Source organism: Nansenia antarctica (genome assembly GCF_963989245.1).
Source record: "Nansenia antarctica genome assembly, chromosome: 14".
In the NCBI taxonomy this organism is placed as follows: domain Eukaryota; kingdom Metazoa; phylum Chordata; class Actinopteri; order Argentiniformes; family Microstomatidae; genus Nansenia; species Nansenia antarctica.
In genome coordinates, this window is record NC_137684.1 from 22,087,972 (window position 1) to 22,115,743 (window position 27,772).

Below are 27,772 nucleotides of genomic sequence, written 5' to 3' on the forward strand. Positions count from 1 at the left end.
ATGACGCTAGCCTCCAGACTCTCAACAGCAGTGAGCACACATCTGCACACATGCACGCAATGCACACACACGCACGCACTCGCACACATAAACACACACACACACACACACACACACACACACACACACACACACATACACATTTAGTACATGTGTAATAGCTGATAAACCCACATTATCTCTGTAGTATAAAACAATACAATGGTTAATGGCTATGAGGGGTCCCTTTCTCACTATGACATGGTTTCTCTCTTGCATTATGAGTTCTCTGTCTCTGTGTGAAAGTCCACACCAACCTGCGAGGAAAACTGCATGACTACTTACAGGAAAACACTGGACCAAAATAAACTCTGACTAGTGGGGTATCTTTGATACAGAAAGACAAGTCTCTTATTTCAACTAAGGGATCGATGTCTACATAAATACTGAATAAACCCTGTCTAATTTACGGAATATACTGTACCTTTGAACACTTGTATGTACGTATGTATAGTCCATCATACACCAGCAGCCTCCTGTCATCTGAATTTCTGGTTCTGATTCTAGAATGTCCGTTTTAGCAGCTGTCACTTTCCCTCTCATCGTCCAAATAGCATGAAGATGGGTAATTGGTAAGGTGAAATGAAACCTTCTTGAGCTCCTATGCCCTATGAATTGTCATTATTGTGACACAGATATGCTGAAGCATGGAGTCAATAGATGCTGGATTTAAGACAAGGGTATCGGTTAGGTGTGAGTGAGATTGAGAGTGAGAAGAATTTTTATGTGTTTTTACCCCTCTTTATCAGATTAACGTGGGTAAAATGGAGTCCGCAAGAGAGAAGTGGAGTTTAATTATTGGGAATCTTGCTCTAAAGCAGGTAGGTAATTATACCTTCCCCTCTCCTTACTTTTATGATTTTTTCCTACTTTTTCACTTTAAAATGTCGGCTATTGTAAATGCCTGAAAACACTTGATTCACTTTGGGCCTGATTCAAGAATTTTGCACCAGGTGCTATTTGCACCTGTTTTGAGTTGAAACACCAAAAACAGAACTGAACAGAAATGAAACTTTCATGTCTTCATTTGTGTTTTATTTCCATTTCTCCTTTCCTAATCTTTATATTTGTTCTGATTTCTATGTTTAATTTCCTTTGGAAAAATACAGTTACAATTTTCACCATGGTGCAAACGCTTAGTGTATCAGGCACTTTGAGGTCCTTTGACCCACTCCATATGATCTCCTGGCCTCTTCCTCCAGCTGCAGGCCACAGTGCTGGGGCTCCTGGCTGCCCTGGCGGCAGTGCTGCTGGGCTGGCTGCTGGAAGGAGAGATGCTCCTCAGCCACATGGCTCTGCTGTGCTCAGGCAGCGTAGCTACAGCCTTCATGGCCTCTCTGCTACAGGGTAAGGAAGTACAGCAGCTATTCCTGCCCAGACCCACCACCTATTACCTCAAATAGCACACGCATGCACACACACACACACACACACACACACACACACACACACACACAGACGCACGCACAGACACACTGACACACAGACACACACACACAGACACACACACACAGACACACACACACACACACACACACACACACACACACACACACACACAGTAGCTCCTCTAAGCCCCTCACCAAATCACTTTTGGTGCAACATAATAGAGTCAAACCAAACCAATGTTCAAAATCTGAAAGGCAGAACAGATAGTGTGGGAGAATATGATCTAGGACACTCAAATCAATTATTCATGTGGTTTATTATTTTGTAATGCAGGCTCCTCCAGATTGGTCCGAAACAATTTTAAATAAAAAAATAAAACATTTTGTTAGTTTGACAAAGCCTCTTCAGACTGTTATCAGAATCGAAATCATATTTATTTGTCACATCCTGTACATTTACATTTACCAGGAATTTGCTCTGGTGACATGGAGCTGCTCAATTTGTCACAAACCCGAAGGTAGTGGCAAAAAAGGGAGTCCACACATGTGTTTAAATTAGACAACTTTTATTATACACAAAGGAAAGGGGAAGAGGGAAATCTGCTTGAGAGATGCAGATACATTTGAACTCTCTGCATTTGTCACAAGGCAAACCCAAGTGAACAGCATTATTGTAATAACCTATCCTGCTGTGTAAATGGTTTTCAATTGCTGTAACTAATACTGAATAGCCATAGTTCTCAATTGAATATGACCCCAGCAAGTGAATATTCCCACTCTGAACTTCGTTCCATTTCAGTCCCTTGATCCTTCTCTCACTCCATAGCCTCACATTTTGTGTCCTCCCAGGTATCATTATGGTGGGCGTGATCATCGGCTCCAAGAGGATAGGCGTCAATCCAGACAATGTGGCCACTCCCATCGCTGCCAGCTTTGGTGACCTCATCACTCTCTCCATCCTGGCCTGCCTCAGCCAGGGTCTCTATGACTGCATAGGTGAGAGAGAGGGAGAGGGAGAGAGAGAGAGAGAGAGGTAGGGAGAGAGATTCATTGGCGGGGGTGTGTGAACAGTGTAGAGGAATCTTTGCTAGTATTGTCAGAATTAGGCCATCGGCTCTGTGCCTATTAATTGCATTCTTACACTGTCTGTGGCACTGAGTTGCACAGTGTCCATACAATAACGTCAGTTAATTGTGTCTAAATGTTTCTCTCCCTCTCTCAACACAGAACTGTATCCCTATGTGCCCTACCTGGTGTTTGGGTTCTTCCTGTGCCTGACTCCTCTGTGGATCGTCATCTCCTCCAGACACCCAGCCAGTCGCATTGTCCTCTACACAGGCTGGGAACCAATCATCACTGCCTTGGTTATCAGCAGGTCTGCTCTGTGCAGCACTAAAGCACATCACCTACCCCCGCCCTCCCCCCCCCCCCCCCCTCTCTCACTCACTCTTTCTTTATATTTTCTAGCTTTATTCACCTTTTTTTCCTCACCCAAACTACAAAGTAGTTTGCGTTTTTAAAGTTTGATATCTCTTTCTCTATAGTATTGGAGGACTCATCCTGGATCAAATGGTGTCTTATCAAAGCATGAAGAGCATTATAGTTTACACTCCAGTTATAAATGGTGAGATATGGTGGGACTTGGCTCTCTTAACTCTAGTGATGAATGTTTGGGTCTAAAAACGAATTAATTTGTTGGAATTATTAATTTGGCTACTATTTCAAATGAACACTGTAATTCCCTTGAGGCATCACTTCATGATTTTATTGGGCAGAGATCATTAAGTTAAAATTCCAAAACTTCCAATACTTCAACAGTCAGTGTCATATAAAAGATCTTGAATTGTTTTTAGAGCCGCCATTTGTCAAAGCAAGAGAAAACAAATAATAATATTATTATAAAACTGCATTCAACCAGATAATACAGTTTTGCCCATTTATCAGGACACCAACATTATTCTCTTTGTTCTAACAGGGAGACAAGATACAAACCCCATGAATTCCCTCATCATTTCATGCCCTGGTTAACCATTTAGTAACAATTGTGTCTCGTCTCCCCTTTACCCCCCATCCGCCTCTCTCTCCCTGTTTCAAATTACCTTTTCACCCCCCATTTTCCCACCTCTGACCCACCAGGTATTGGAGGGAACCTGGTTGCCATCCAATGTAGTCGGATTGCCACTCATCTGCACCTCCACTTTACATCTGGGCAGGTGCCTGTGGATCGTAGAGGTTGCTACCCTCCCTGCCGCACCTTCTGTGGCTCAGGTAAAGGTTGTTCCGTCCCACAAAAACATACCTGTTTGTCACACACACACACACACACATTATCTTTAAAGAGTGACTTGATATGTTGTTTCATGTGCAGTACGATTAGATATGGTGCAATGATCAACAAAATCGGAGGCGTGTGCTTCCACTCAGTTTAACCATCTTTTGTCTATTTGACAGGAGCTAATCATCGCTCGGCCCAGGTACTGCTACTCCTGGTCATACCGGGTCACCTGATCTTCCTTTATGTCATTTATCTGATGCAAGGGAGTTATACTTCTCCAACGTCTTCATACGTCTTCGTTACTTTCTTCTTAGCAGCTGCCGTCCTTCAGGTAAAACAGGAAGCAGCAGACTTTGATTTTTTTTGATTTTTTGATTTTTTTTTTGATTTTTTGATTTTTTGATTTTGATTTGTGTCTGAAGTTACATTATTTTCCTCTGTTCACCGGCCTCTATCTTAAACTTCTTTTCCCTCATTCAGGTCTTCATTTTGCTCTGTATAGCTGACTGGATGGTCCACCTTCTGTGGCGGAGGGGTAAGGATCCAGACAGCTACTCCATCCCCTACCTCACTGCCCTGGGGGACCTGCTGGGCACTGGCCTCCTGGCTCTGGCCTTCCTCCTGCTTTGGCTTATAGGGGACCAGGGCCCTGATTAGTTTTCATATTGGAATATTTCACTCCTAAAAAAGTGTATTAAAGAATATCAGGGCTCAAGAATGAATGAATAGGTAGCCTTCAAATGTCTCCTATCAACAGGGTTTCTCTCTCAGCATTTGTAAACCTAAGGACTTGCTCTCCTGTGAAGAGTGAAGGAATCAACACACACAATGAACAGTAAATGTATAGCCTACTGTGAGTTTTTGGGTTCATGATTGTTTGCTAGCTGACAGATTTGCTTGGTAGCCGACACAGCAATACCAGTTAGCCTAATAGAAATGTACAATATTTGCCCTGCATCCTATTTTGTGTTTGTTTTGACCTTTTTATCGTGTGTGTGTGTGTGTGAATGTATGTTTTGTGAACATTTGGAAATTATAATAAACCTTTTCACTTTACTAATGGCTGATTGGCAGCATCACCATTTTAATTCCTGCATAGTAAAATCCATCATTTGGGAAAACATTGCTATCTGTGCATTTGACTGCAAAGACAGGGCATGAGTCATGACAGTGTAAACACATTGCTCCCCTGGTGGCTGAGAGAAGACAGGGGCATGACAGTGTAAACACATTGCTCCCCTGGTGGCTGGGAGAAGACAGGGCATGACAGTGTAAACACATTGCTCCCCTGGTGGCTCCCCCTGGTGGCCGAGAGAAGACAGGGCTGAGAAGACAGGATGCCCCAGCTTCGCGCTGGGACTGGTTCTTCTGCAGCCATTTTCTGTCCAACCACACGGCCGTTTTGAGAAGCGAACCAACCAGGGCTGCATCAGAGGTTTGTGCCTGGCTCCGGCCAATGATTGCTATCCGATTTCTCGTTACCTCGAATCGTGTTTGACTGTTTCTCTTTATTTGATGCTAGTGTGATTACAGTTCAATAGCGGGAAAGTAGAAATTAAGACAGCGAGTTACCAAAATCCCTATGACCGCCTAGTAAAATGCATGGTCTCCTGCGGTGTTTTTTTCTTATCACACACAAGGCCACACAAATACTTTCTCTGTCAAACTGTCAACCAAATGCATGATGAAGTTAGCAAACCTCCGGATGACTTGTGAACGCATTGGTGTCGTGCATAATGATCAATAATTGGCGAACTTTCAACTCGTGTTCGAGTTACTCAGTCGATCCAGTGTTGGTACATAACATGGAGGCTTTGTTGTTCAGACCTGCTTTGTGCCAAGGCTACAGCTACCTAGCTAAGTAGCTAGCTTAATATAAATAACATATAAACCATGTTATACTGCTGCTAGCTAGTTTCATGCTTCTCTTTCTTCTTAATTTGGGCATTGCACAAACCGATGAAGTCAACGCACATAATGAACAGTAAATGTATAGCCTAATGTGAGTTTTTGGGTTCATGATTGTTTGCTAGCTGACAGATTTGCTTGGTAGCCGACACAGCAATACCAGTTAGACTAATAGAAATGTACAATATTTTCCCTGCATCCTATTTTGTGTTTGTTTTGACCTTTTTATCGTGTGTGTGAATGTATGTTATGTCGTGTTGTCTTTTCTTTGCCATGTTACACCGTCTAATGTTGCTGCTAGCCAATTGAGTTAGCTAGCTGGCTGCTTATCAGCTGGTCGACGCGGGAACAAAGACACGCTCGTGCAGGGTTGACACTTGACAGTCAGAGACACGCTCGTGCAGGGTTGACAGTCAGAGACACGCTCGTGCAGGGTTGACGCTCGTGCAGCCAGGGTTGACAGTCAAAGACACGCTCGTGCAGGGTTGACATTGACAGTTCTGGAGACATGTCCAGCCCAATGGCCACTCAACCCGCCCTTATGGCGTGACAACCAGTCCAATATTTATTTTCTATTTTTCGCAGCAAGAGAGGAGTTGCCACATTTATTATGTGTTGCATTTACACCGCCAGGTAGAAGTGACACAATTCCTATGTGTGGCCCAGATCGTATTATGTGGGTCATTTTTTTTAATAGGGTGCTATTTGGACTTCATAACTTCTGAAAAATAAATCGTTGATTTACCTATATTTGAATGTTCTATTATATAAAGGACATATCTAACTTGCTGAAAAACATAGTGGTCGAGCTCAGGCACCTACATTGTATTTTATTTAGAATACACTCTATTAGTTGAATAGGGCTAACAGGGTGGACACTAACAGGGTGGACATTTTGAGTTAAAGTTAGCCGTGAGCCTGCCTGTGTTAGGATAATGCCTAGCATGACCATGAATACTTGATGAGGAATGTAATTTGCACTAAACACTTTTTTGAAATTATTCAATTTGATTGATCTCACTTGATAAAAACATCAAAATCAGATGGTAAAAGAGATAGAAAATCACACAGCTTACCACATTTGAATTTCCCTTCACTGATGTGATACCTCATGAGAGTGATGTGATTGAGAAATATGTTTTGTTTTTTAAAGGGACATTAACACAGCTCAACAGGGTGGACAGTGACCGCAGGGACAAACATACCACCTTAATTTTTTGTACCAAATACATTTTGGGGGGATAAAAACTATATTTGATTCAGATATTGCTCAGAAAAATTTAATAATAATAACATATTTGGAAATGTATATGTTTTTGTTATTTCTTTTTTAGATTGAAGTTGAATGAACAACACTGGGGACATGGCAAAATCCCATTTACATCTTTAACCAAAGCTTTTAAAATGTAAAAAAAACAAACAACTTAGAAGCCCATATCATTGTATTCATAATAAATAACAATTGACTATACATGAAAAAACTAATGGAATTAGTATTTGTCCAAATTTAGACAAAATACAACATGATTTGTACTGGGGACGGAAAACGCACCATATAAAAAAATTAACCATGTAACTGATATTCTCTGATCCGATTCATGCCCAGATGGATAGATGATTCACTTACTTTGACAAATATATTTGTTGCAAGTCACTTTGGATATAGGCGTCTGCTAAATGCAAAAATTGTAAAATGAATGGCATGGCAGAGAGGGATCATTATGTCCGTTCCCTCTGGTCCTGCACTTTGTCACCGCCAAATTGAGGTTGTGGCCAAAACAGTTGAGCCATGACCAATTCAGGACCATGATGACGGCTGCAAGGTTAGCAGCATTGTCAGTATGGCATTATGGCCAAGAGTTTTTTTTCTTCTTATATTTTTTTCCAGTTTGAGCTGCGCGTGTAGATTCGTTTCCATTGTTCCCATCTCTGTCCGTCGTCGTTATCATGCAAATCTTGACAAGTTTGTAGCCAGCGACGAGTTTGTTGTTGTCTGTTCACTCTCTCAATACACAAGCAACACACTCCTCCCCTCCCCTCTCACTCGCTCATTATTATTTTTTTTTATTTTTTTTTGGAAAAATCAGCACAAGTAGTTCTACATTCAACTGCATCACAACAAACTATGTGTGTCTTCTGACTTTACAGATGGACGGAGACAGCTCAACCACAGATGCATCCCAGCTGGGTATGTCTGGGGAGTACATGGCTGGAGGTCACTATGTGCTCCAGCAAGATGGTAGGTGGATCTTTCAATAATGAATGAATGGTCTTTATTGTCATTGCTATAGTACAGGTACCAAACAACGAAATTAAGGAGGGGTGGCTCCCCTGGTGTTAGGAAAGAAAAAACACAAAAAACAAAAACAAGAAGGGAAGGAGCTGGTTTACATAAATAAAGGCTATGTACACAATCCACTATACTATACTATACTGTACAGATAGACGACTAGGGTTGTCATATTGCACATAGAACTTTAGATCTTTCAATAATAGAAACAACTTTCTGTGCACAAGGAAGAGACGCAGCGAAGTAAGAAGGATCTCTGAGGAGCAGAATGCCGATCCTTACCTGAAACCCTTAGATACCCGGACCCAGTTTTCCTTGCATGAAAATTAAGCATTGATTAGGACTGCCAAGGATCCTAGAACATCCCAAATAACACAAATCAAAATGTCAATACTCCTATTAATAGTCATGCAATGTTGCCAATATGGCCAGAAAGTAGGGCAAAGCATATGTTGTCAGCCTGTGTCAGCCATATGTCTCTATGGCTCTTTTAGGGCAAATTATTTAGTTGTCATTCAGCTTTTGAGCCTCAATTATTATTTTACATGATAGCCTATACAAAGCTTGAATGTGTGATTACAGTACTTTAACACCAAAAATCTATATTTTCTTAGAAAATGTACTCAGGCGTCTCTTGACATCTCACCCTTTTGAACACATACAAGACGGTTTCGGAGGAGAAGAATTTCCATGTAGATTTGTTAGCCATTAATGAGGTTAAAGGCTTGTGAAGTTTAGGTGAAACCGCCTGATAGTGTAATTACAACATTCGGCCACCAGACGGCCCTAAAATGTTTATTATGATCTCTTGTTCAAGACAGTATTATCCTTTTGTGAATTGGTAGTGTAAAGACATTTGACCAGATGTTTAAAGACAGACTTGGCTTTGGCCAAAACAAATTATTCTGGGGACAGAAACAAAAGGGCCTAATCGATGAGCTGTGGATGATCTGTTTCCACTTGAAAGTGATACTTAACCAATTGTTATCTTAACTAGACCTGAAATAATAATTAAAACTTTGTAAGAAATAACAAACACTGCAATCAGTTGGAAAGCAGAGATATTAAGATTTATTGCAGTCTATTTCCCAATCTGTGATGACATCACCGTTCTCCCTTTTATTTTTATTTTTTCCGATTGGTTGCAGTGTTCAAAACTGAAGTCAAAACTCTTCATACAGTCAGCGAAACAGAAGTCCATGTAGACCAAACTGTGACTCATTTTACGTTGCTTTCACATAAATGCATTCAATGACCACGTTCTCCAAAATCCATGAACTCTTATCTCATTCAAACTTCACCACCTGCAAAACACTATGTATTTGCAACACATTTTTGCAATGTTAACACACTGATATGATGATGGTTTTTCCCCAATGAATGAATCAATCGAAATCACCAAGGTCAGCTCAGGTTGGACAGTTTGAAGATATTTATTTATCTGATCAGAGATCCACATCTTCCATGCACCAAAATGTGAATGGGCTTCTCTCCTCCGTGCACAGTTCTTATGGCCCACATTACTGCTGAGTTAGCCATCAGCTGTTCAGTGTCAATCATGATTCTGCTGTCAACTCACTAACATGAGATTCCCTTTTCTCCCCCTTTACCCCTTAACGGGCTGGTCTCCCTGGCAACCTCAGTCATACGATTCCTGCCTTTCCCTAAATATATTGACCTCTTGACCCCTTCTCCTCGCTGGCCTCTTGACCCACTCTCCTCGCTGAGCAACAAGTCTCCTGACACACATATGGGACAGACTTGCTGGCAGTTTCACAACATATAGCTGACTAGTGAGTTCATGCTTAATGTCTACAATTTATCTATGCACACTTGAAAACACATCATAACACACACTGTTTTCAAAACCTTGAAGAAAACAGATTGATTTGGTGCATTTTTGCAGTAATCATATTGAAATGTCTAGAAAATATTAGCAGAATATATACAATGAAATGAAATAGACTAGATGCATTGCCAGGGAAGACATTAGATGTGACCAGATGCAGGTTGCCTAATACTAGATTGTTGCCTAATACTTGTGTTCTTGATAACACCATATCAACCTTCCTGACATCTGGGATACACATGGTGTCCTTTTTACTAGTCCCGAGAGACCAACAAGCTAATGTTGTGGATGGTAAGTTTGTTTCAAGCCCACAGAGTCTGTAACTGATCTGACAACTGTGTCTGATACTATTGGATAATGTAACTTATTAATCAACTAGAATCACTATCCCCATCAATACAACGTATGATTGAACTGTGGGGGTTTCTTCTTAATTGATATTGAAGCACAGGAGAAATATCAATAGCTTTAAGCCGTTTATTAATAAATAAAAATGTACAATGAGATCGAGAGTCTAGAGAGTTTGCAAAGCCCAGAATGATCTGCCCCAACTCTGAGTTGACCTCCCACTGAGGTCCCACTGAGGTCCCACTGACGTGTCATGAAGTGGTGTGAGATCAAGCACCTGCTGCTCCCCCGGGAGCTGATAATGCCTTAAACACACGTGGGCTTTTTCCCACAGCCAGTTTCGAAGAATTGAGCAGTTCTGGCACAACCAATTGTACATTCCTTTTGCTCATAACACATTTCAACTAAGTATCTGTCGTTGATTTAATTGATTCCCATGTAGATACGTATGTAATTAGAATGAGCACAGGAGCTCTGTCAAAGCTTACACAATGCTCTTTTATTCAAGCACTTCAACAGAATACAGTATCAGCCTAGCCTAGCGAGCAAGCCTCCCCCACAATCTTCTCTCCCTTCTATTATACCCCAAACATCTAGCCCCCCCCCCCCCCTCCTTCCTGCTCTATGACCTCGGTCTTCCAACTAGAGAAAGACAGGAACGGTGGGAACAGAACAGAACTTCCACACCTGCCAACCCATTGTAAGGACAGAGATAGATTTCTTAGAAATACTTTAGACATTTTCTACTACATATCAATATCAAATACTGCCCAGCCTAGGTTATCTTGAATAGTCCGTTTGTAATTCAAACCCTGCACAATGCTTCACATTCCTTATTTTTATTTTTTATTTTATTTTTTTTCAGATTTTATCCCTTTTTCCCCCAATTTGGTAGCCAATTGAACCCAACCTAGCATCCAATTATCCCCTGCCTATTGCGTAGGATCCGCCGCACGACCCCGTGGCCGGCAGCCCCAGAGGAGGCCGCCAGGCAGACTAGCTGACTGGCTCCTCGAGCCCAGCACCGTTATTCCGGCACCCAGGGGGCGGTGTTGCGCGAAGGATCCTTGTCCGGAAATACTCCTATACCGCCCTCGGGAGCGGCCGCCCAATATGCCGCTCCCCGTGTGTGCCCCGGCCATAATGCTTCACATTCCTAATGCGACATCCTAGTACTCGCAAATGTGCTTGATTCTAGTTGCTTTTACAGCACCCCCAGTTAACTGACATCACTACTTGATGTGTGATGAAGAGTGCAGAATCGGATTGAATTAGATGAAGCAGAAAAACAAACCAACATTGGGGCCATGATGGCTGGTATAGGTAAAAGGGAGCTGCTTCACGTAAATTCAGGCAATGCTGTATGACTGATATTATATAGATACTGTGTGTTGTGGAATAGGGATGTTTCAAATGTGCCTTTCTACCTGACAGATGATTGTGATGACAGCTTGAACGACCATGAGGACGGCAACGGCCTTAAGGATAACTTCCGTGAGCAGGACATCTACCTCCCCATCGCTAATGTCGCTCGCATCATGAAGAACGCTGTCCCACAGACTGGAAAGGTACATAACCCGAGGGAGAGTCTGATAGTTCTAGTTTGCTGTGTTTACCGTTTTACATGGGGTTTGTATTGCAATTATTTAGTTCTAGGATATTCACACCACATGCATATCATTAATAAAATTCACCATTCAGTGTAAATGTAATTTGGAAACAAAACTTTCCACATTTTCACCCCCATGGGACTGAGCACTAGGCAGACTATGCGCCCCTAATTCTTTTGTTTATCTGTGGGAGGAAGTGTGTGTGTGTGGGAGGAAGGGGGGATAGACATCTGTTCTTTCAAGTTTGCAGCTCACAGGCTACTACTTTGGTCTACGAAAGTAGAATGAATGAATGAATGAATGAATGAATGAATGAATGAATGGTCTTTATTGTCATTGCTACAGTACAGGTACCAAACAACGAAATTTAGGAGGGGTAGACATTGATTGCATTCAAATAATAGTCCTTGGGCTATTTTTAGATTATAGGCTATGTACTGTAAAAGAAGCAACAGGCCTATGATCAGGCTACGGACATATTATAATAACCCTAATATAAGGACAAATGTTCACTATTCTTAGAATGACATGACATCTGTTTGATACCACTGCTACTCTCTTTACTGTCTAAAACAGACCCATTTTCTGTGCTCGTGACCAGGTCAAGATGTCTCAAAAACTATAAGTGATTGTTGTCTGGTGCAGAGACGTGTGTTTGATTCTCCCAGGGGAGTGATCTCTGCTCCCAGGCTTAAATCGCCAAGGCCACCGGAGATTTACACCCTAGAAGACTCCCACATTCCTAAGAAGGATAGTGTACATAGCCTTTATTTATGTAAACCAGCTCCTTTCCCTTCTTGTGTTTTTTTTTTTCTTTTTTTTTCTTTCCTAGCACCAGGGGAGCCACCCCTCCTAAATTTCGTTGTTTGGGACCTGTACTATAGCAATGACAATAAAGACCATTCATTCATTCATTCATTCATTCATTTATTCAAGAAGCAGCTGGTGCTTCTTCTTCTTCGGCGTATGGGTAGTTGTTTTCTTCTCCACTCCACCAGGCTCGGGGCCGAGGGGCTACCCTTTTACCACCCTGAGACCTGGTTGAGGGGCTACCCTTTTACCACCCTGAGACCTGGTTGAGGGGCTACCCTTTTACCACCCTGAGACCTGGTTGAGGGGCTACCCTTTTACCACCCTGAGACCTGGTTGAGGGGCTACCCTTTTACCACCCCGAGACCTGGTTGAGGGGCTACCCTTTTACCACCCCGAGACCTGGTTGAGGGGCTACCCTTTTACCACCCCGAGACCTGGTTGAGGGGCTACCTTTTTACCACCCCGAGACCTAGTTGAGGGGCTACCCTTTTACCACCCCGAGACCTGGTTGAGGGGCTCACCCGGGCTATATGTCTGGACACCCCTCCAGAAGCCACGTCATCGTCTCGTTATCTAATACCGACAGACCGTGCATCCCATTGGGTGGGTGGTACACTGGGCAATCCAGGATAACATGGTCTGCGGTTTGGTCCTCTGCGCCACACTCGCACGACGCGTTTGGGGCCAAGCCCCATCTGTGCATTGATGAGCGGAAAACGCTCGACGCCAGCTGTTGCTGATAAGTGCTCATTAGTACAAAGAACTATAGAAAAATATAATATCCTAACATTAGAGAGTGTGTTATTGATTTTCAATAACACTGAAATGTGTTTATATTTTTTGAAAGAAAAGGCCGAACATTAAATCGGATGCCGACTTGTGGACCAATTGACCAGACCGTGTCACATATAAGGTGACAGAAAGCAATCTGATCCAATAATTTTTGACCATCTGTATGACGGTTATCCCGCTAGTTAGATCATATTTATGTTAATTACCACTGCAATGTTAATTTGCCACTTTTTACAATGCCATTGTAAAAAAAAATCATGAATTAGTACTTACATTTGGGTACTTGCCGGTACAGAGTACCGATACAGAGTACTTAATAATACCATCACAGTTCTATATTTTAGCTGGTAATGTGGTAAGAAAATCTCAGGAGACCAAAGGTTTCAGAGGAATACAGGTTTTTACTGTCATAACAAAAACCAGCAGTTGGTTTTGCAGAACAACAACTAACTTCATACTTCAGATTTATATACAGTTTCATAGGAGGCATAAACCTCCTGAATCTCCCCACAATTTTATTATTATTATTTATTTTTTTCTCTGATTTTATCCCTTTTTCACCCAATTTGGTATCCAATTGCACCCAACCTAGCATCCAATTATCCCCTGCCTATTGCGTAGGATCCGCCGCTCAACCCCGTGGCCGGCAGCCCCAGAGGAGATCGCCAGGCAGACTAGCTGTCTGGCTCCTCGAGCCCAGCACCGTTATTCCGGCACCCCGGGGGCGGTGTTGCGCGACGGATCCTTGTCCGAAAATAGTCCCTTTGGGAGCGGCCGCTCAATATGCCGCTCCCTGTGTGTGCCCCGGCCATATCCGGGTCTGGCGAGACCGGGATTCGATCCCAGTCCCCGGTGGGCAGCTTGCACTAGTGGCTAGTGCTTAGACCGCTGCGCCACCGCGGGGCTCGAATCTCCCCACTATTAACCATTGGTCATCACAGTGCCTCAGATTATCGATTGGTTCTTGTTACGTTGCCTCCCATTTCCTATTATTGACTATGTCCTAATTGAGAGCAACAGTGTGGACTTTGGGGACGAATTCTGATATTGAAGTACAAAAGTCACGTGGGTGTAGAATAAAGTTGCTTGCTCGATAGAAAGTTCAATGAAGATAATTTATGCATACCTTGAGTTTGAAACATGGACTAGAGGGAACTGTCCTCTCTTTTCATAGTGAACACAGAGAAAATAGATGACACCTGTAGGTTGTTAATTACTTTTCAGGAGACTCCTAAAGTAGTAAGCTAGTCCTATTTCTGGACTCCAGGTCAAAGGCCAGGGAGAAAATATGTGAAAATGTAGCTGACCATGTCACAAAACCATTAGGCTGACCAGTTGCCACAGACCATATCATGTGTCACGTGGTGACTAAAGTAGGACTGCTACTGTTGTGGTGGAAAACAGACCGGAGCTGTTGGTTTTCCCATAGACCTTTATTGCAAACAACAAAAGCTGAGCTGGTTCACGAAGCAACTCAAGACCCTGGCTTGGACCCAGCTTTTATACAATTTAATGGTTACATACAATATTGACCACTCCTCTTTTGGTCATGTACCACCAATGATCTTAGGTGGTCATGAGGTGTCACTCCTAACGCATTAACACTGACCATTCGGGCTAACCTCTCAATGCCCTGCCCGCTCTTACATTGCTCACCTCAATCTAAATGATTAACTTCTGTGGCCTCATTCTTTTAGCCCCATGGTATCATCTGGCCGTTTCCCACGCTTCCTTCCATCTTTATCATGAGGTAATTTCTATATCCACAGGATAACATACAGGCCATTTCAACAGTCACAATTTAACACTCAATTACAGAGAAATTCACCATACTGTCAGGACAATTGGTTATTACAAGATATATGTGTATTTCCATGTGAGGACCACACCCCTCACCATTAATTGATCCAATCTAATTTCAACCGATGTGGCACAATTTAGTGACCATCTTTTCCCCATAAACTTCTGCTTTCTTAGGTCACTATTACAGTGACATGTCTATGTCAGACTGGTGTGTTGTTTGTCTCAATAACAAGTTGTTACCCATTATTCATTCACAGAAACCACATATTAATATGAGACATAAGGGAAGTATTATTATTCATGAATATGTAGATCAGTATGATTTTTTCCACCACACTGGTAACAAGCTAGTCTGAAATTGTCAGATTGAATGTCAGAACGACTCTCTGGGGAGTAAAATCCTCATCAATCCACTGCGTAGTTAACGCATATTCGCTTCTTTTTTTAGCGACTATGCGCACACAAACTTCGTGGCAATTTCTATGTTAGTGTAGGGATTTTATCAAAAGTGATGGTCTTGAAGATACAGATGACAAACGACAGACTCAGAGATCTCTTTCTTAGTTTAATGAATATGACCGGTCGGGAAGAAGTATAGGGTACAGTCTTCAAAGTATAAAGTCCACATACATGAGTTTATATAGTCTTTAGAGACAAATAACTGTTATTCAGCCTATAGGATTTGTACACGCTCAATTACATAAGCATCCTATATAGGGTTGGGTACCGTTTGGGTTTTATCCGGTACCGGTACCTAACCGATACTTTAAAAACGGTACCGGTACCAAAACGGTACTTAATTCGGTACTTTGGATTTTTTTAAATGACATATATATATAATAATAACACGGTCGACAACATTAAACAGCTTTTCACTTTTTTATTGCTGAGGCACAATATATATTAGTTAAATATACACTCAAATTAAAATAAATGAAAATAAAACTCCTGAGCCTTGGGGACTCCATTAAGCTGGGGGTGCCTATCGTTGGTACTGATGTTGAATACGAGTACACACTTGTTCGGCGGCCCCTCAAGGACATCAGAATATTCTTAGAAAAGGGATCTAGTGAAGAGGCCTGCATAGCCCCCAGAACCAAGAAGACCAAGAGGAAATATAACTCTGATAAACTGGAGCCCTCCACCTCGTCAAAATCCAAACTCTGTTGCCGCTCAGCTACTACTACTCCCCTCCCCCTCTCTGGTCCATGATGACATGACGATTGATTTTTCAGACACAGTAGTAGGATAAGGACATATCTACATGATATATACATGATCTGACACAGTACCCGAATATCAGGAGATCCCCGATCATGTTGTCCACCTCGCAGAGACGCAGCCACACATCCGCACAACGTCATCAACAGACGCGTCGAATCCTGGAGTGCACTGTCCAATCAAAGGCTTGCGTTCGTAAACTCACTCTGAGAGCGTTGCAGCGCACACTGGGCCCGACGTCATAAGGGGAGCAAGTCATTTGATTGGACAGAAGGCATTCCACGAGTGGTGATCAGAATTCCAGAACGAGTTTACGGAACGCACCCATAAGTCGAGTGTCGCGTTACGCCAACCCGCTAGCGGAAGTTGCTATTAGCAACCTTCTCGTTATCCTTCCGTACTCGCTGCTTTCACTGAGTGGAAATTTAACAGGCGATGTGACGTCACGAGTCACCAGTTGACACCGGACACCAGGGGGCGAGATAGAAAAGTACCGAAATGAGGTACCGAAATCTCCTTTGCGATTCGGTACGGGTAAATACCGAATGTAAAGTAACCGGTACCGATTTTCGGTACCCAACCCTAATCCTATATGAATATTAAGCAGTATGGTTCCAGGCCGTTAGGTAACACACAGAAACTGGACACTGAGACACTTTAGGTCAAAGCTCACCTTTAGAGTGGTCGTAACTCTCTAGTAAAGTCACGGTCTGTCTTAGGGCTCTTATTAACAACAGACGATAGAGGCCCCAAGGAGAAGTCCAACCACAGTTCAACGACATAAATAAAGCTTGTCAACTTGCTAGGGAGAGTTAACATGTGAAACCACTTAGTGACTTATGTCTCGACTACTCATTATACAAAATAGGGGTAGTGGTGGTCTAGTGGATAGTGAGTTGGACTTGGGATCGGAAGGTTGTGAGTTCAAATCCCGCCTGAAGCCACACCACTACTAGTGTGCCCTTGGGTAAGGCACTTAGCCCTCAGTTACTCCAGGGGGAATGTCCCTGTAATTCGTAATTGTAAGTCGCTTTGGATAAAAGCGTCTGCTAAATGGCAAAATTAAATTAAAATTAAAATTAAATTAATTAAATTTAAATTAAATTAAAATACACTATTTAGTGTTTAGTGAAATATAACAAAACTAAAACTAGATGAATACATAGCTTAACTTTCAGCCATTACCCATCATTAGTAACAGAGTAGCTTGCTAGTAAGAGAATGTGTTTAGAACGTTTTTCTTGTTTCAGATACTGTAGTGGAAGATATCTTCATTTGAAGTAGCCGCCTTCTTGTTGTGACATTTTTGTTTATCCTGTCCCTTCGTCACTTTGATTGGTTTCTTGGTACAAAGAACTACTACCGTATTTTCCGGACTATAAGTCGCACTTTTTTTCATAGTTTTACATTACCGTCTACAGCCGCGAGAGGGCGCTCTGGGCTTGTGACAACTATATGCTGCTCCTGTATAAATTAACTGAAACATTAACGGGAGCTTGGTGAACTTGTTTACTGGTAACTTGCTTGTTGGACTAGCTGGCTTGTTATGTTAATTTAGCCTATTCAGCCGCCCAGGTATGTTCTTTATGCTATTGTGTAGCTGAATAACTGTTAATGTGTTATGTTAACATACCGGACACCTATTCAGCCTGTTGTTCTGTGTGCTATTGTGTAGTTGAATAACTTGCTTTTCCAGATTAAATGTCTGTTCTTGGTCTTGGATTTTTTGAAATACATTTCTAAATAAATGCGGCGTGTAGTCCAGTGCGACTTATATATATATATTTCTTCATGACACATTTTTTACTGGTGCGACTTATACTCCGGAACTGGTGCGTACTTATAGTCCGGAAAGTACGGTATCTTACTACATTTGCCCAATGAGACCGAGGGGAGTAGGAATCTGGGGGAGAGTTTGGCACAACAGCGTAAAGTGGTATCGGGGTAGTTTCACGTGTATGAGTACTTGAGCATGGTATCGGGTACGAGTACAAGTGCCTCCCTAATTACAGAGGTTAGAATTAACATCAACACAATTTTTCTTTTTTATATCAGCTCACAAATGGGGCAAGTGGAGAAGCTATGAGCTACTGTAACAATGTTATCCATTGCTCAATGACGCCGGCCTGGTGTTTGTTTTGCCGAGGTGAAATACTGTGGTGAATTTGTGGGCCAGAAGTTGAAATGTGTATGAATTATAAGGTATGTTGAAGATCAATGTTCTTTCAGGGCCTCCTGAACTCTAGATTGAGAATGTTACTGGGGAACAGAGACGGGTAATAACATGTTTATGGTGGGCTTGAGTAAACAAGGTGGGGTGAAAGAGAGCTGGCAGGAAGTATGAATCAACCGACAAGGCAGATGGGGGATGTATACCTGGAAACTTCTAACAGGGTCAGAAGGAGATTACAGGGAAGATCAAAGGGGTTTTGAAATAGCAGAAATGGGTAGGTTAACAACCTGGAAACTTCTAACAGGGTCAGAGGTGATTACAGGGAAGATCATAGGGGTTTTGAAATAGCAGAAACGGGTAGGTTAACAAATGGCTTTGTAAGCAGGATTTGTTTCCCGGCAAAGGTCCAGTACAAGACCCTGGCCTAGCCCTCCTTCGAACAGGTTAGATCAATAGCCTACCTACAGGGTCTTACCCTAATTCTAATTAGGGATGCACCAAAAGTTCGCCCACCGAATACATACGAAATACATACGAAAATAGCAAAAAAAAAGCACATTCGAGAGTTTATTTTTATGACGCGATCAAACAGTGCAAGCAACCCATGCTGTTCTGTGAACGAGACGAGCATTGAGTGATGACTGCCTACTGCCAAGTCTTATAATTACAGGAAACATGTCGGCTGTTTGGCATCAGTTCTCTGAACGACAACGAGAGGCGCACATTGCGACATTAAGACTTCCGTTTTCGTTTGGGCGACTTCAAAATAAAAGCCGGAGCTAAGCGTTGTTGAAAGTCAATGACACATCGCTAGTCAACTAACAGCTTGTTTTGTGAGCCTGCTAACATTGTAAAGTAGTGTTATGGCTAACTAAGTTGCAGTGGGCATTACTCACCGAGTGTGTGATGTGATTTTCAACAATGTTAAAATGTATTTCCGTTTTTTTTACTTGTTCCCCTTTTCATCAGCCACTGTCACAATTACATCTTTCATGAAATTATGAAATATTACATATATGTTTATAACATAAAGTATATGCATTTACACATACAATTTCAAACACGTAAATTTTATAATTATAATATTACATGAATAAGCATACAAGCATGAATAAAAAGCTACATTTATTTAATTTTAATGCACGTTGTTGTTGCAGGAACGAAGTTTATCGGTAAGGATACCTCTACCCAAAGGAGATAACGTTTTACATTAACAAGAAGGGTAATATTACCTTAGGTGACTGTTTCTTTCTAAATAAAATTTGAATAAAACTTTTATTGTTTAAAAGTTAAAATAGCAAATTAAACAGACAGACTATATGAATAGAAATTAGAAATAAAATAAATAAAATAAAACCTTACACTGACCCTACACTGCCTGTCCTAATTCTAATTTAGAGAAGCCCCAATACAAGTAAAGCCGTTTTTCAATCTCCGATCCAGGACCTAAAAACTGGTGAAAAAGTGAGAAACTACTAAGCCTCCAGGCTGGGGGATTCTGTAACTACTCAGAGAGAACTCTAAGATAAACAACCTTCTGGTCCCACGGTTCCAACGTGTTCTCTTCCAAGTGAAAGAGATATCCTGTTCTGCGGAAAGTCTGTGACTTTCCAGCCTTGTGCATTCGCTGCAGGGCAATCGTCAGCTGACCCCAGCTGCAGTACTTTGTCCTCACACCCAAATCCTGGCTTCACTCCACTGGCTCACCGTCCACTTCCGTATTGATTTTAAATTACTTTTGATTGTTTTTAAAGCACTGAACGGCCAGGCACCCCCGTACTTGGTTGACCTATTGCGCCACCACACTCCATCCAGAGCCCTTAGGTCAGCTGACCAACTGCTTCTGGAGGTCCCTAGGACTAAACTAAAAACAAGAGGGGATAGAGCCTTCTCCAAAGCAGCCCCTAGGCTCTGGAATAGTCTCCCCCTCCACATCAGATCCGCCCAGAGCTTTGAGGCTTTTAAAAAACTAGCTAAAACACATCTTTTCTCCCTGGCCTTTGACCTGAGGTGAGCCTGCCTCCCGACACTGCACTTTTTGGACTTTTATTTGTATTGCACCTTGTTTTTAGTGTATTTTATCTTTTTTATCTGTATTTTATCTTGTTTTTCTCTTTTACCAGTGTTTTTCTCTTTTTATTTGTTAAGCACTGCCACCTAGAAAACTTCTAGTTTAAACATCAATGTGTTGGTCAAGATCTCAGAGTCTCTTTCTCCCCCTCCAGATAGCAAAGGATGCCAAAGAGTGTGTGCAGGAGTGTGTGAGCGAGTTCATCAGCTTCATCACGTCGGAGGCGAGCGAACGCTGCCACCAGGAAAAGAGGAAGACCATAAATGGAGAAGACATCCTGTTCGCCATGTCCACTCTAGGCTTCGACATGTATGTGGAGCCCCTCAAACTCTACCTGCAGAAGTTTAGAGAGGTGAGTGGAATTGAATTGAATTGAATTGAATATAACTTTATTGTCCACCAAGGTGGAAAATTGTCTTCGGCTCACCAAACAGAAAAATCAACACAAGAAGCCAGAAGGCAACCACCACGACATAAAACACAAACAGGCATATAGACAAGGTTGCACATTAGAAACACATCAAAACAGTTCATGTCTGTGGCTTCCGTCTTGTTGGTCACTTTGCAGTATTAAGGATGCTAATGGCACTTGGAATGAAGGACCCGAATATATTTCTAGTTGCCAGGTAGGGATGCTCCGATCTGGATTTTTGGGGCCGATACCGATCACCGATTTTTTTCCTCAAGATCAACCGATACCGATACCGATTTTTTTTTAAATACATAACTGTAGGCCTACTGACTGGATAGCCTACATATTTTTTGCTTTTTAGACAAAAGTTTTGATCCATTAGGCACCAAGCAAACGCAGACCCATTTTTATGGCATAGTAAAGGTCTGGCCTATCACCCAGTTAGGGCCTGAAGCCCAAGTCAGTGGATATGGCTGTATAAAAGACATCATAAACGTGGCCTTCATGGTTTACATACTGTTACGTCCTCCTATGTTTTCTGTTCAGTTATCTGTCTTCCCCAGGAAAAGGAAAAAAAAAAAAAAAAAAAACGGTTTTTGCGATCGGCCATTTTTGCCGATCACCGATCGAGTCATTTGGAGTGAAATCGGCCGATTTAAATCGGTGGCCGATAAATCGGAGCATCCCTGTTGCCAGGGATACTCTATAGCGCCTCCCAGGGCTCAAGAGCTCAAACTGGCTGAATAAAGGATGGGAGCTGTCTGCCAAGATCCTCCTGGCCTTCTCCCATGTCCTTTCTGTGAGGAGTACAGTCAAGGGCTTTTGGGGTTTGCCCACTCCTTTGCTGGCCGTAATGCAAGAGACTTTATTCTTAAGTTTGCAGTTCAGGTGACCGAACCAAAGAGGAAAATGAAAAGTCACTCTCAATAAGAGTTTTGTACACCAGCTCTAGAATCGAGGTAGACAGCTTCACCAGAGGGGTCTTTTTCCTGCAGGAGGCCGACTAGGGCCATGTAGTCAGCGTACTTGATCGAACAAAAATGTTTCTCATTAATCATAAATTCATTTGTAAAAAGAGAAAATAAAAAGGGGGAAAAGACCGAGCCTTGTGGGCAGCCTGTGCTGACAGTGAGCATATCTGATCCAGAGAATTAGCCCCTTGTTGACACCGAGATCAGCTAGCCTTTTCAGGAGGATACGTACCTCCACTGAATTTAACGCAGAGCTAAAATCCATGAATAGAATCCTAGCATAGCTACGGTGTGTCACCTGTCCTGTGTGTGTGCATGCGTGTGTGCATGTGCACTCTTATAGAGTTGTGTGTGTTGGGTATTTTTTTTACATAGTCCTTGACTCTCTATCCCTAGGCAATGAAAGGGGAGAAAGGAATTGGAGGTGTGTCTGGAACAGAGGGACTTGGAGAGGAGCTCACAGATGACAGTTTTGGTAAGAGAGAACTTGCACCTCAATAGAAACACAACATACAGAATTTATATTAAGCATTGCCTGATGGTTCCTAAAGACTGCTATCCCATGCTGGTCACTGCGTTTTTATTGACAGCATAAATTATCTCTGGGGGGTATTCCACATACGTTGATAACTACATCAGCGATTAGTTGAAAAAGCCTGGTTCCAGCTAATCTCGTTATTTAAGACTCAAGCCATTCTAATAATCCAATTCAGCCGTAACTCGTCAATGATAACTCAGTTACGGTACTGGGCTCGAGGAGCCAGTCAGCCTAGTCTGCCTGGCGCCCTCCTCTGGGACTGCCGGCCACGGGGTCGTGCGGCGGATCCCATGCAATAGGCAGGGGATAATTGGATGCTAAGTTGGGTTAAATTGGCTACCAAATTGGGTGAAAAAGGGATAAAATCTGAAAAACAAATAAAAAAAAGAAAAAAAAGATAACTCAGTTCAAGCTTGGTAATGCTGGCTTTGGGCGTGTGCACGGAGTAATAAGCAACCCAGAACAGCCGATTGTCTGAAAGAAAATACTATGACTGGAAAATGACAGCGCAGTGCTCTACTTATGGAGCTTTATGAAGACGAAAAAGAAGATGTAAAAAAGGGCAATACTGCCGCAATTAACTAGGACAGAATAATCGATTACTCTAATAATCGTTCCCGAGGGTCAAAGTCGATTTTTAACATTAGGACTGTTAAAAAATGTTTCCCATTCAAATAAACACAAATGAACAGACAGAACTAATGGCAGTTCTGTAGCTCTATTTGTTGTTGTTTTTAGGGTTTGCATTAATCATGCACAGAAAAACAACACAATACACAAGCAGAATATTAATATAGTTCAGTAATTATTATTATGGTAGATTGCGTGCTGAAAGTGCGAGTTTCAGTTGAAGCTGAAGAGATTGGAGGCAGACATGGCTATTAACAGGCGTTAGCTAAAGTTGCAGAAAGGTGAAATAGCGATGGGATCTACCGCTGACTGGCAGTGTTCCTCAGGTTTTTGGTGTGAGTAAAAACATTTAATTGGTCCCTGTTTTCCTAGTCTGAGGTTGAGTTTTACTTCGGTGCGTTTGAGCACATTGCCGCTGCACTGCGTTGGCCAAAAGATGTATGGGCCGTAGTTTTGCAGTGTAAACTGACTGGTAAATCTTAGGAAATTAGGCCATAAGGTGACCAAGGTGACAACCCTGGGTTGTGGAGGAAATTATAATTTCTTCCTCATAAATTCAGATGGGTATAGAACTCAAAAATTCAGTGAATGAAGACATGTACAATTCCAATAACAATGATTAATAATAATACGTTTTAATACAAGCTTGCAGGAGTACAATAGTGTCTCTCTCTAAAAAGAGAATCAGAGTAAATCAGGGGTAAAAAGACAAGGGTGCAGTACTTGGGTGCAGAGAAAGCTTCCTATACATTCCATTCCATAGTAAGGCCATATACTGCAAGTCTCTTTCTTGGTCTATTCTCCAGTTTCTAAACATTCAAAATCAAGGTCTTATTTTTTATTTTTTTAAATAGACATGGGTCATTGAAAGTGCTTGAATTCCCCTCTCTCTCTCTAAAATATATATATATATACAGTATATATATTGTCAACTAGTAAATACGTCTCTGTATTGCTTAACTTATTTCACAATATATTGTGAAATATATTAATAATATATTGTGACAATATATTGTGACAATATATTTCACAATATATTGTGAAATAAGTTGTGACATATTTCACAATATATTGTTTTTGCTGTGCTGTGGTAGAGAAGGCAAGAGACCATCTAGTGTTCACACATTTAAACCTCTCTTTTTAATTGTTGTCTGTGAGCGGATAGTTCCTATTATATAAATTCTCATCTAGATCTGTCTCAAACTATGCCGTAATGGGTCCTTGAATTTGAGGGAATTGAGTCTTGAAAGGTGCTTGAATTTGACCTGTGAATCTAACCTGTGTTATGGTGAAATTCTTCCTAAGGCATTCAGATTCAGATTCAGATTCAGATAACGTTTATTGCCATTATGCATACACGTATAGGAATTTGCTTCGACATTACAGTAAGTGCGTTTATACTTTTTTCACGTGTCAAAAAACAGGACAACACAGGACAGACAACAGTGCATTGGATAGTGCAATATAAAGTAAAGTGCAGTGCAGAGTTTTTACAGTGAGTCCAGTGCATATTCAGTCCTGGGCAGACTTGGGGGCGGGGGGGAGGGGGAAGCCAGAGTCATTTATCAGCCTGGCGGCTGAGGGGTAGAAACTGAGCCTGTGGCGGGACTTCAGTGCCTTAGGCAGCCACAACCTTCTTCCAGAGGGAAGCAGGGTGAGGAGGCCGTGGCCGGGGTGGAAGGGGTCTGCCATGATCTTCCTTGCCCTCCTCAGAGCCCTTGTGTCATGCAGGGAGTTGAGTTGAGGGCAAGGGACAGCCGATCACCCTCTCTGCTGAACGTAACACCCGCTGCAACTTGGCCTTGTCCTTGGTCGTTGCAGCAGGGAACCAGGTGATGATGGAGTGGGTGAGGATGGACTCTATGATGGCCGTGTAAAACAGGACCATCATGGACCTCGGCAGCCTGAGTTTCCTCAGCTGCCGGAGGAAGAACATCCTCTTCTGGGCCTTCTTCGTGAGGGCCTCGGTGTTCCGCTCCCACTTGAGGTCCCGGGAGATGGTCATGCCTAGAAAGCGGCATGACTCCACGGAGGCCACCGGGGTACCTCCCAGCGTGATGGGAGGGGGCAGGGCTGCTTTCCTACGGAAGTCCACCACCATCTCCACTGTTTTCAGAGCATTGAGCTCCAGATTGTTTAAACTGCACCAGCTCTGCAGCCCCTCGATCTCACCCCTGTAGGCAGATTCGTCCCCCCCGGAGATGAGGCCCACCAGGGTGGTGTCGTCTGCAAACTTCAGGAGCTTGACCGAGGGGTGGCGGGAGACACAGCTGTTGGTATAAAGGGAGAATAGTGTAAACTCGGTTATCTCTGTTTATACTAACTAATAAGGATCCCAGACCTAATTGCGCCAGGACAAGACATGCGTACCAGATGTTTTATGTCCAATGACCTCAGTCTATAATAATGCCATTCATTCCTTTAACTGTTCATTGCTGGTTGAGCCACGGACCAGTCAGTTGTGGGCGCCCAGATATCGGAATAAATTGTCTTAATTCAAATTTCCTTTGAGCATCAACTTCATTCCTTTGCCATTTGGATTTAAAGCTTCAATATCAGAAATCATCATTACACAGACTAACCTTGGTTGTACATACATATTACTCTGCATTGTGTTCTTTAATATATGCAAGTATGCAACTATAGTTATGCAAAATTATTAATGAATGCAATTATAGTTATCCAAAATTCTTAATAAATGTAATTATAGTTATACAAAATGATTTGCCTTCCACAGGGTTTTAGGGCAAGAAACAGCCCTATTCTTCATTCTTTGTTTGCACAAAATCGAATGTATTTATCTGTTTCCTCCTCCAGCAAACCAGTTGCCTGCTGGAATCATAACAGCTGACGGACAACAACAGAATGTCATGGTTTATACCACCTCGTATCAACAGGTACTGTTCCATGCCACCACAGCCTCCACCATTACGATAGGAAGAGGAAAAGCATAACAATTATACTGTATATGGGTAATTGTGATGGTTGGCAGCTATCATAAGATAGATCTCAATGATGTAATGTATTGGTGAAAACTCCACTATCAAATTGTAATGACACTGTTCAGTTGTTAGCATAGGGTTGATTCTAGTACTGTCTTTTCAGATCTGAAGAAGGGCCTTGGGGTCTGTTTGGAATGGAGTAATTGTACCGTTGTTCTCCCCTTCTTTCTCCAGATCCCCGGTGTGCAGCAGATCCAGTTCTCTTGATGAGATTCCAGAATAGCCATTCGGAATCGGAATACATTTGGAATGGGGGAGGACATCACTGCATAACTGAACACTTGTGGATTTATACTCTTGTCACATCAAAGAACTGGACTGGAGCTGTATTTGGAGCAAAGTTATTTGCCTGTTTTGTTTTCGTTTGTTCATGAGAGTACTTTGTGTATTTTTATTTTCATCCATGTTGTGAATCACTTGTTTGGAGTTCAAGTTTATGAGGGAGCTGGGAGGGGTGTTGGGAATATAAACGTCCATGTATCCAGGGAATGATTGAGCTTTGTTTGACCTCCACGTAGAGAAATAAGTACAGTCAAGGCCAAAAGTAGTGCACTTATCTGTCAAATAATGCACCACTTCTCCCAGAAAATTGTTGCAATTACACAAATGCTTTGGTATTCACTTGTTCATTTCTCTTGTTTGCATTGGAACGACACAAAAAAGCGAAATCTGATCTCATTCCACACTGAACTAAAGAAATAGACTGGACAAAATGATTGGCACCTTTTCAAAATTGTAAGAAATAATTGTATTTCAAGCATGGAATTTAAGGCATGATAATCGCTCACCCAAAATAGGTGACCTAGCTGAATCGTGTAGCGAATATGTGCGCACGCAAAGGGCTGAAACTATAATGTGCGCGCAGGTGAAACCCCTTGGTGAAGGCAGCCAATACAGCATGGCTATGAGCGCAAGGTGCCGTGGGCTGTTGTTACTCAAAAGGACTCAATTCGCTCAACTGGTGATGGTAGTTGCAAAGCCCGAGGTAAGAATGTAACATTAAGGAAACACGAATTGCTAGCTAACGTTATATGGCTAACTTTGGTATTAGCATTACTAGGGGTGGGACCGAATAATCGATTAATTGAATAATTGTTCCAGAGGGTCAAAGACGATTTTTAACATAGGTACCGTTAACATTTCTTCCCATTCAAATAAACGCAAATTACCGAATTAATGTCGGTTCCGTAGCACTATTTGTTGTTGTTTTTGCATTAATCATGTACAGAAAAACAATATACACAATACACAAGCATAATATTGATATAGTTCAGTAATTATTATTACTTATTATTACTATTCGGTTGTTAAGTCTGACGTCAAACGTGACGTTTTGCAATTTCCGGGTCCAAACCAGAAATTTTCCGCACCAGAATACCAGTGTACTACAGCGGTAGAATGACCGTTTAATCGTTTTTTAGACTCGGATCTATTTATACAACAAGGGACACAGCACTTTCCCCATATTGTCAGGGTATTTGAGCCTCGGAAAAGCGCTATATATTTATAGCGCTTATAATTAATTATTATTATTATTATAATTAATTATTATTATTATTTCGGCATTTCGAAGACAGCGCCTCAGCCAACTTTGGACCCGGAAACACGTCACGACTTAACAACCAGCGATGGGATCTAA

The 27,772-nt window shown here is 42.0% G+C and overlaps 2 protein-coding genes across 2 annotated transcripts in view; both read left to right on the plus strand.

The window, feature by feature from the left end:
- The window catches only part of slc41a2a (solute carrier family 41 member 2a), a gene marked incomplete at both ends in the record, with an annotated part of 5,209 nt that extends 850 nt beyond the window's left edge, over positions 1-4,359 (plus strand). The window contains 9 exons of the mRNA XM_080544717.1: positions 1-30; positions 789-860; positions 1,242-1,386; positions 2,277-2,423; positions 2,655-2,802; positions 2,972-3,051; positions 3,564-3,695; positions 3,879-4,033; positions 4,183-4,359. The exon at positions 1-30 is cut by the window's left edge and continues 78 nt beyond it. Of these exons, the coding sequence (XP_080400843.1) occupies positions 1-30; positions 789-860; positions 1,242-1,386; positions 2,277-2,423; positions 2,655-2,802; positions 2,972-3,051; positions 3,564-3,695; positions 3,879-4,033; positions 4,183-4,359 (1,086 nt within the window). The remainder of the gene's footprint in view (positions 31-788; positions 861-1,241; positions 1,387-2,276; positions 2,424-2,654; positions 2,803-2,971; positions 3,052-3,563; positions 3,696-3,878; positions 4,034-4,182) is intronic.
- Positions 4,360-5,081: 722 nt separating this feature from the next.
- On the plus strand, positions 5,082-27,588 carry nfybb (nuclear transcription factor Y, beta b). Its single transcript, XM_080544904.1, has 7 exons — positions 5,082-5,137; positions 7,759-7,849; positions 11,532-11,665; positions 20,735-20,932; positions 22,360-22,438; positions 25,949-26,028; positions 26,308-27,588. Exons 2-7 carry the CDS (start codon positions 7,759-7,761, stop codon positions 26,338-26,340), a joined length of 615 nt encoding a protein of 204 aa, XP_080401030.1. The 5' UTR covers positions 5,082-5,137; the 3' UTR covers positions 26,341-27,588.
- Positions 27,589-27,772: the final 184 nt, after the last annotated feature.

Excerpts from the sequence above, each read along its gene's own strand:
- nfybb (XM_080544904.1), top strand. The coding sequence starts at position 7,759 with ATGGACGGAGACAGCTCAACCACAGATGCATCCCAGCTGGGTATGTCT. Across the intron at positions 7,850-11,531 it reads CTATGTGCTCCAGCAAGATG|ATGATTGTGATGACAGCTTG; the intron begins GTAGGTGGATCT and ends TCTACCTGACAG. Across the intron at positions 20,933-22,359 it reads ACCTGCAGAAGTTTAGAGAG|GCAATGAAAGGGGAGAAAGG; the intron begins GTGAGTGGAATT and ends CTCTATCCCTAG.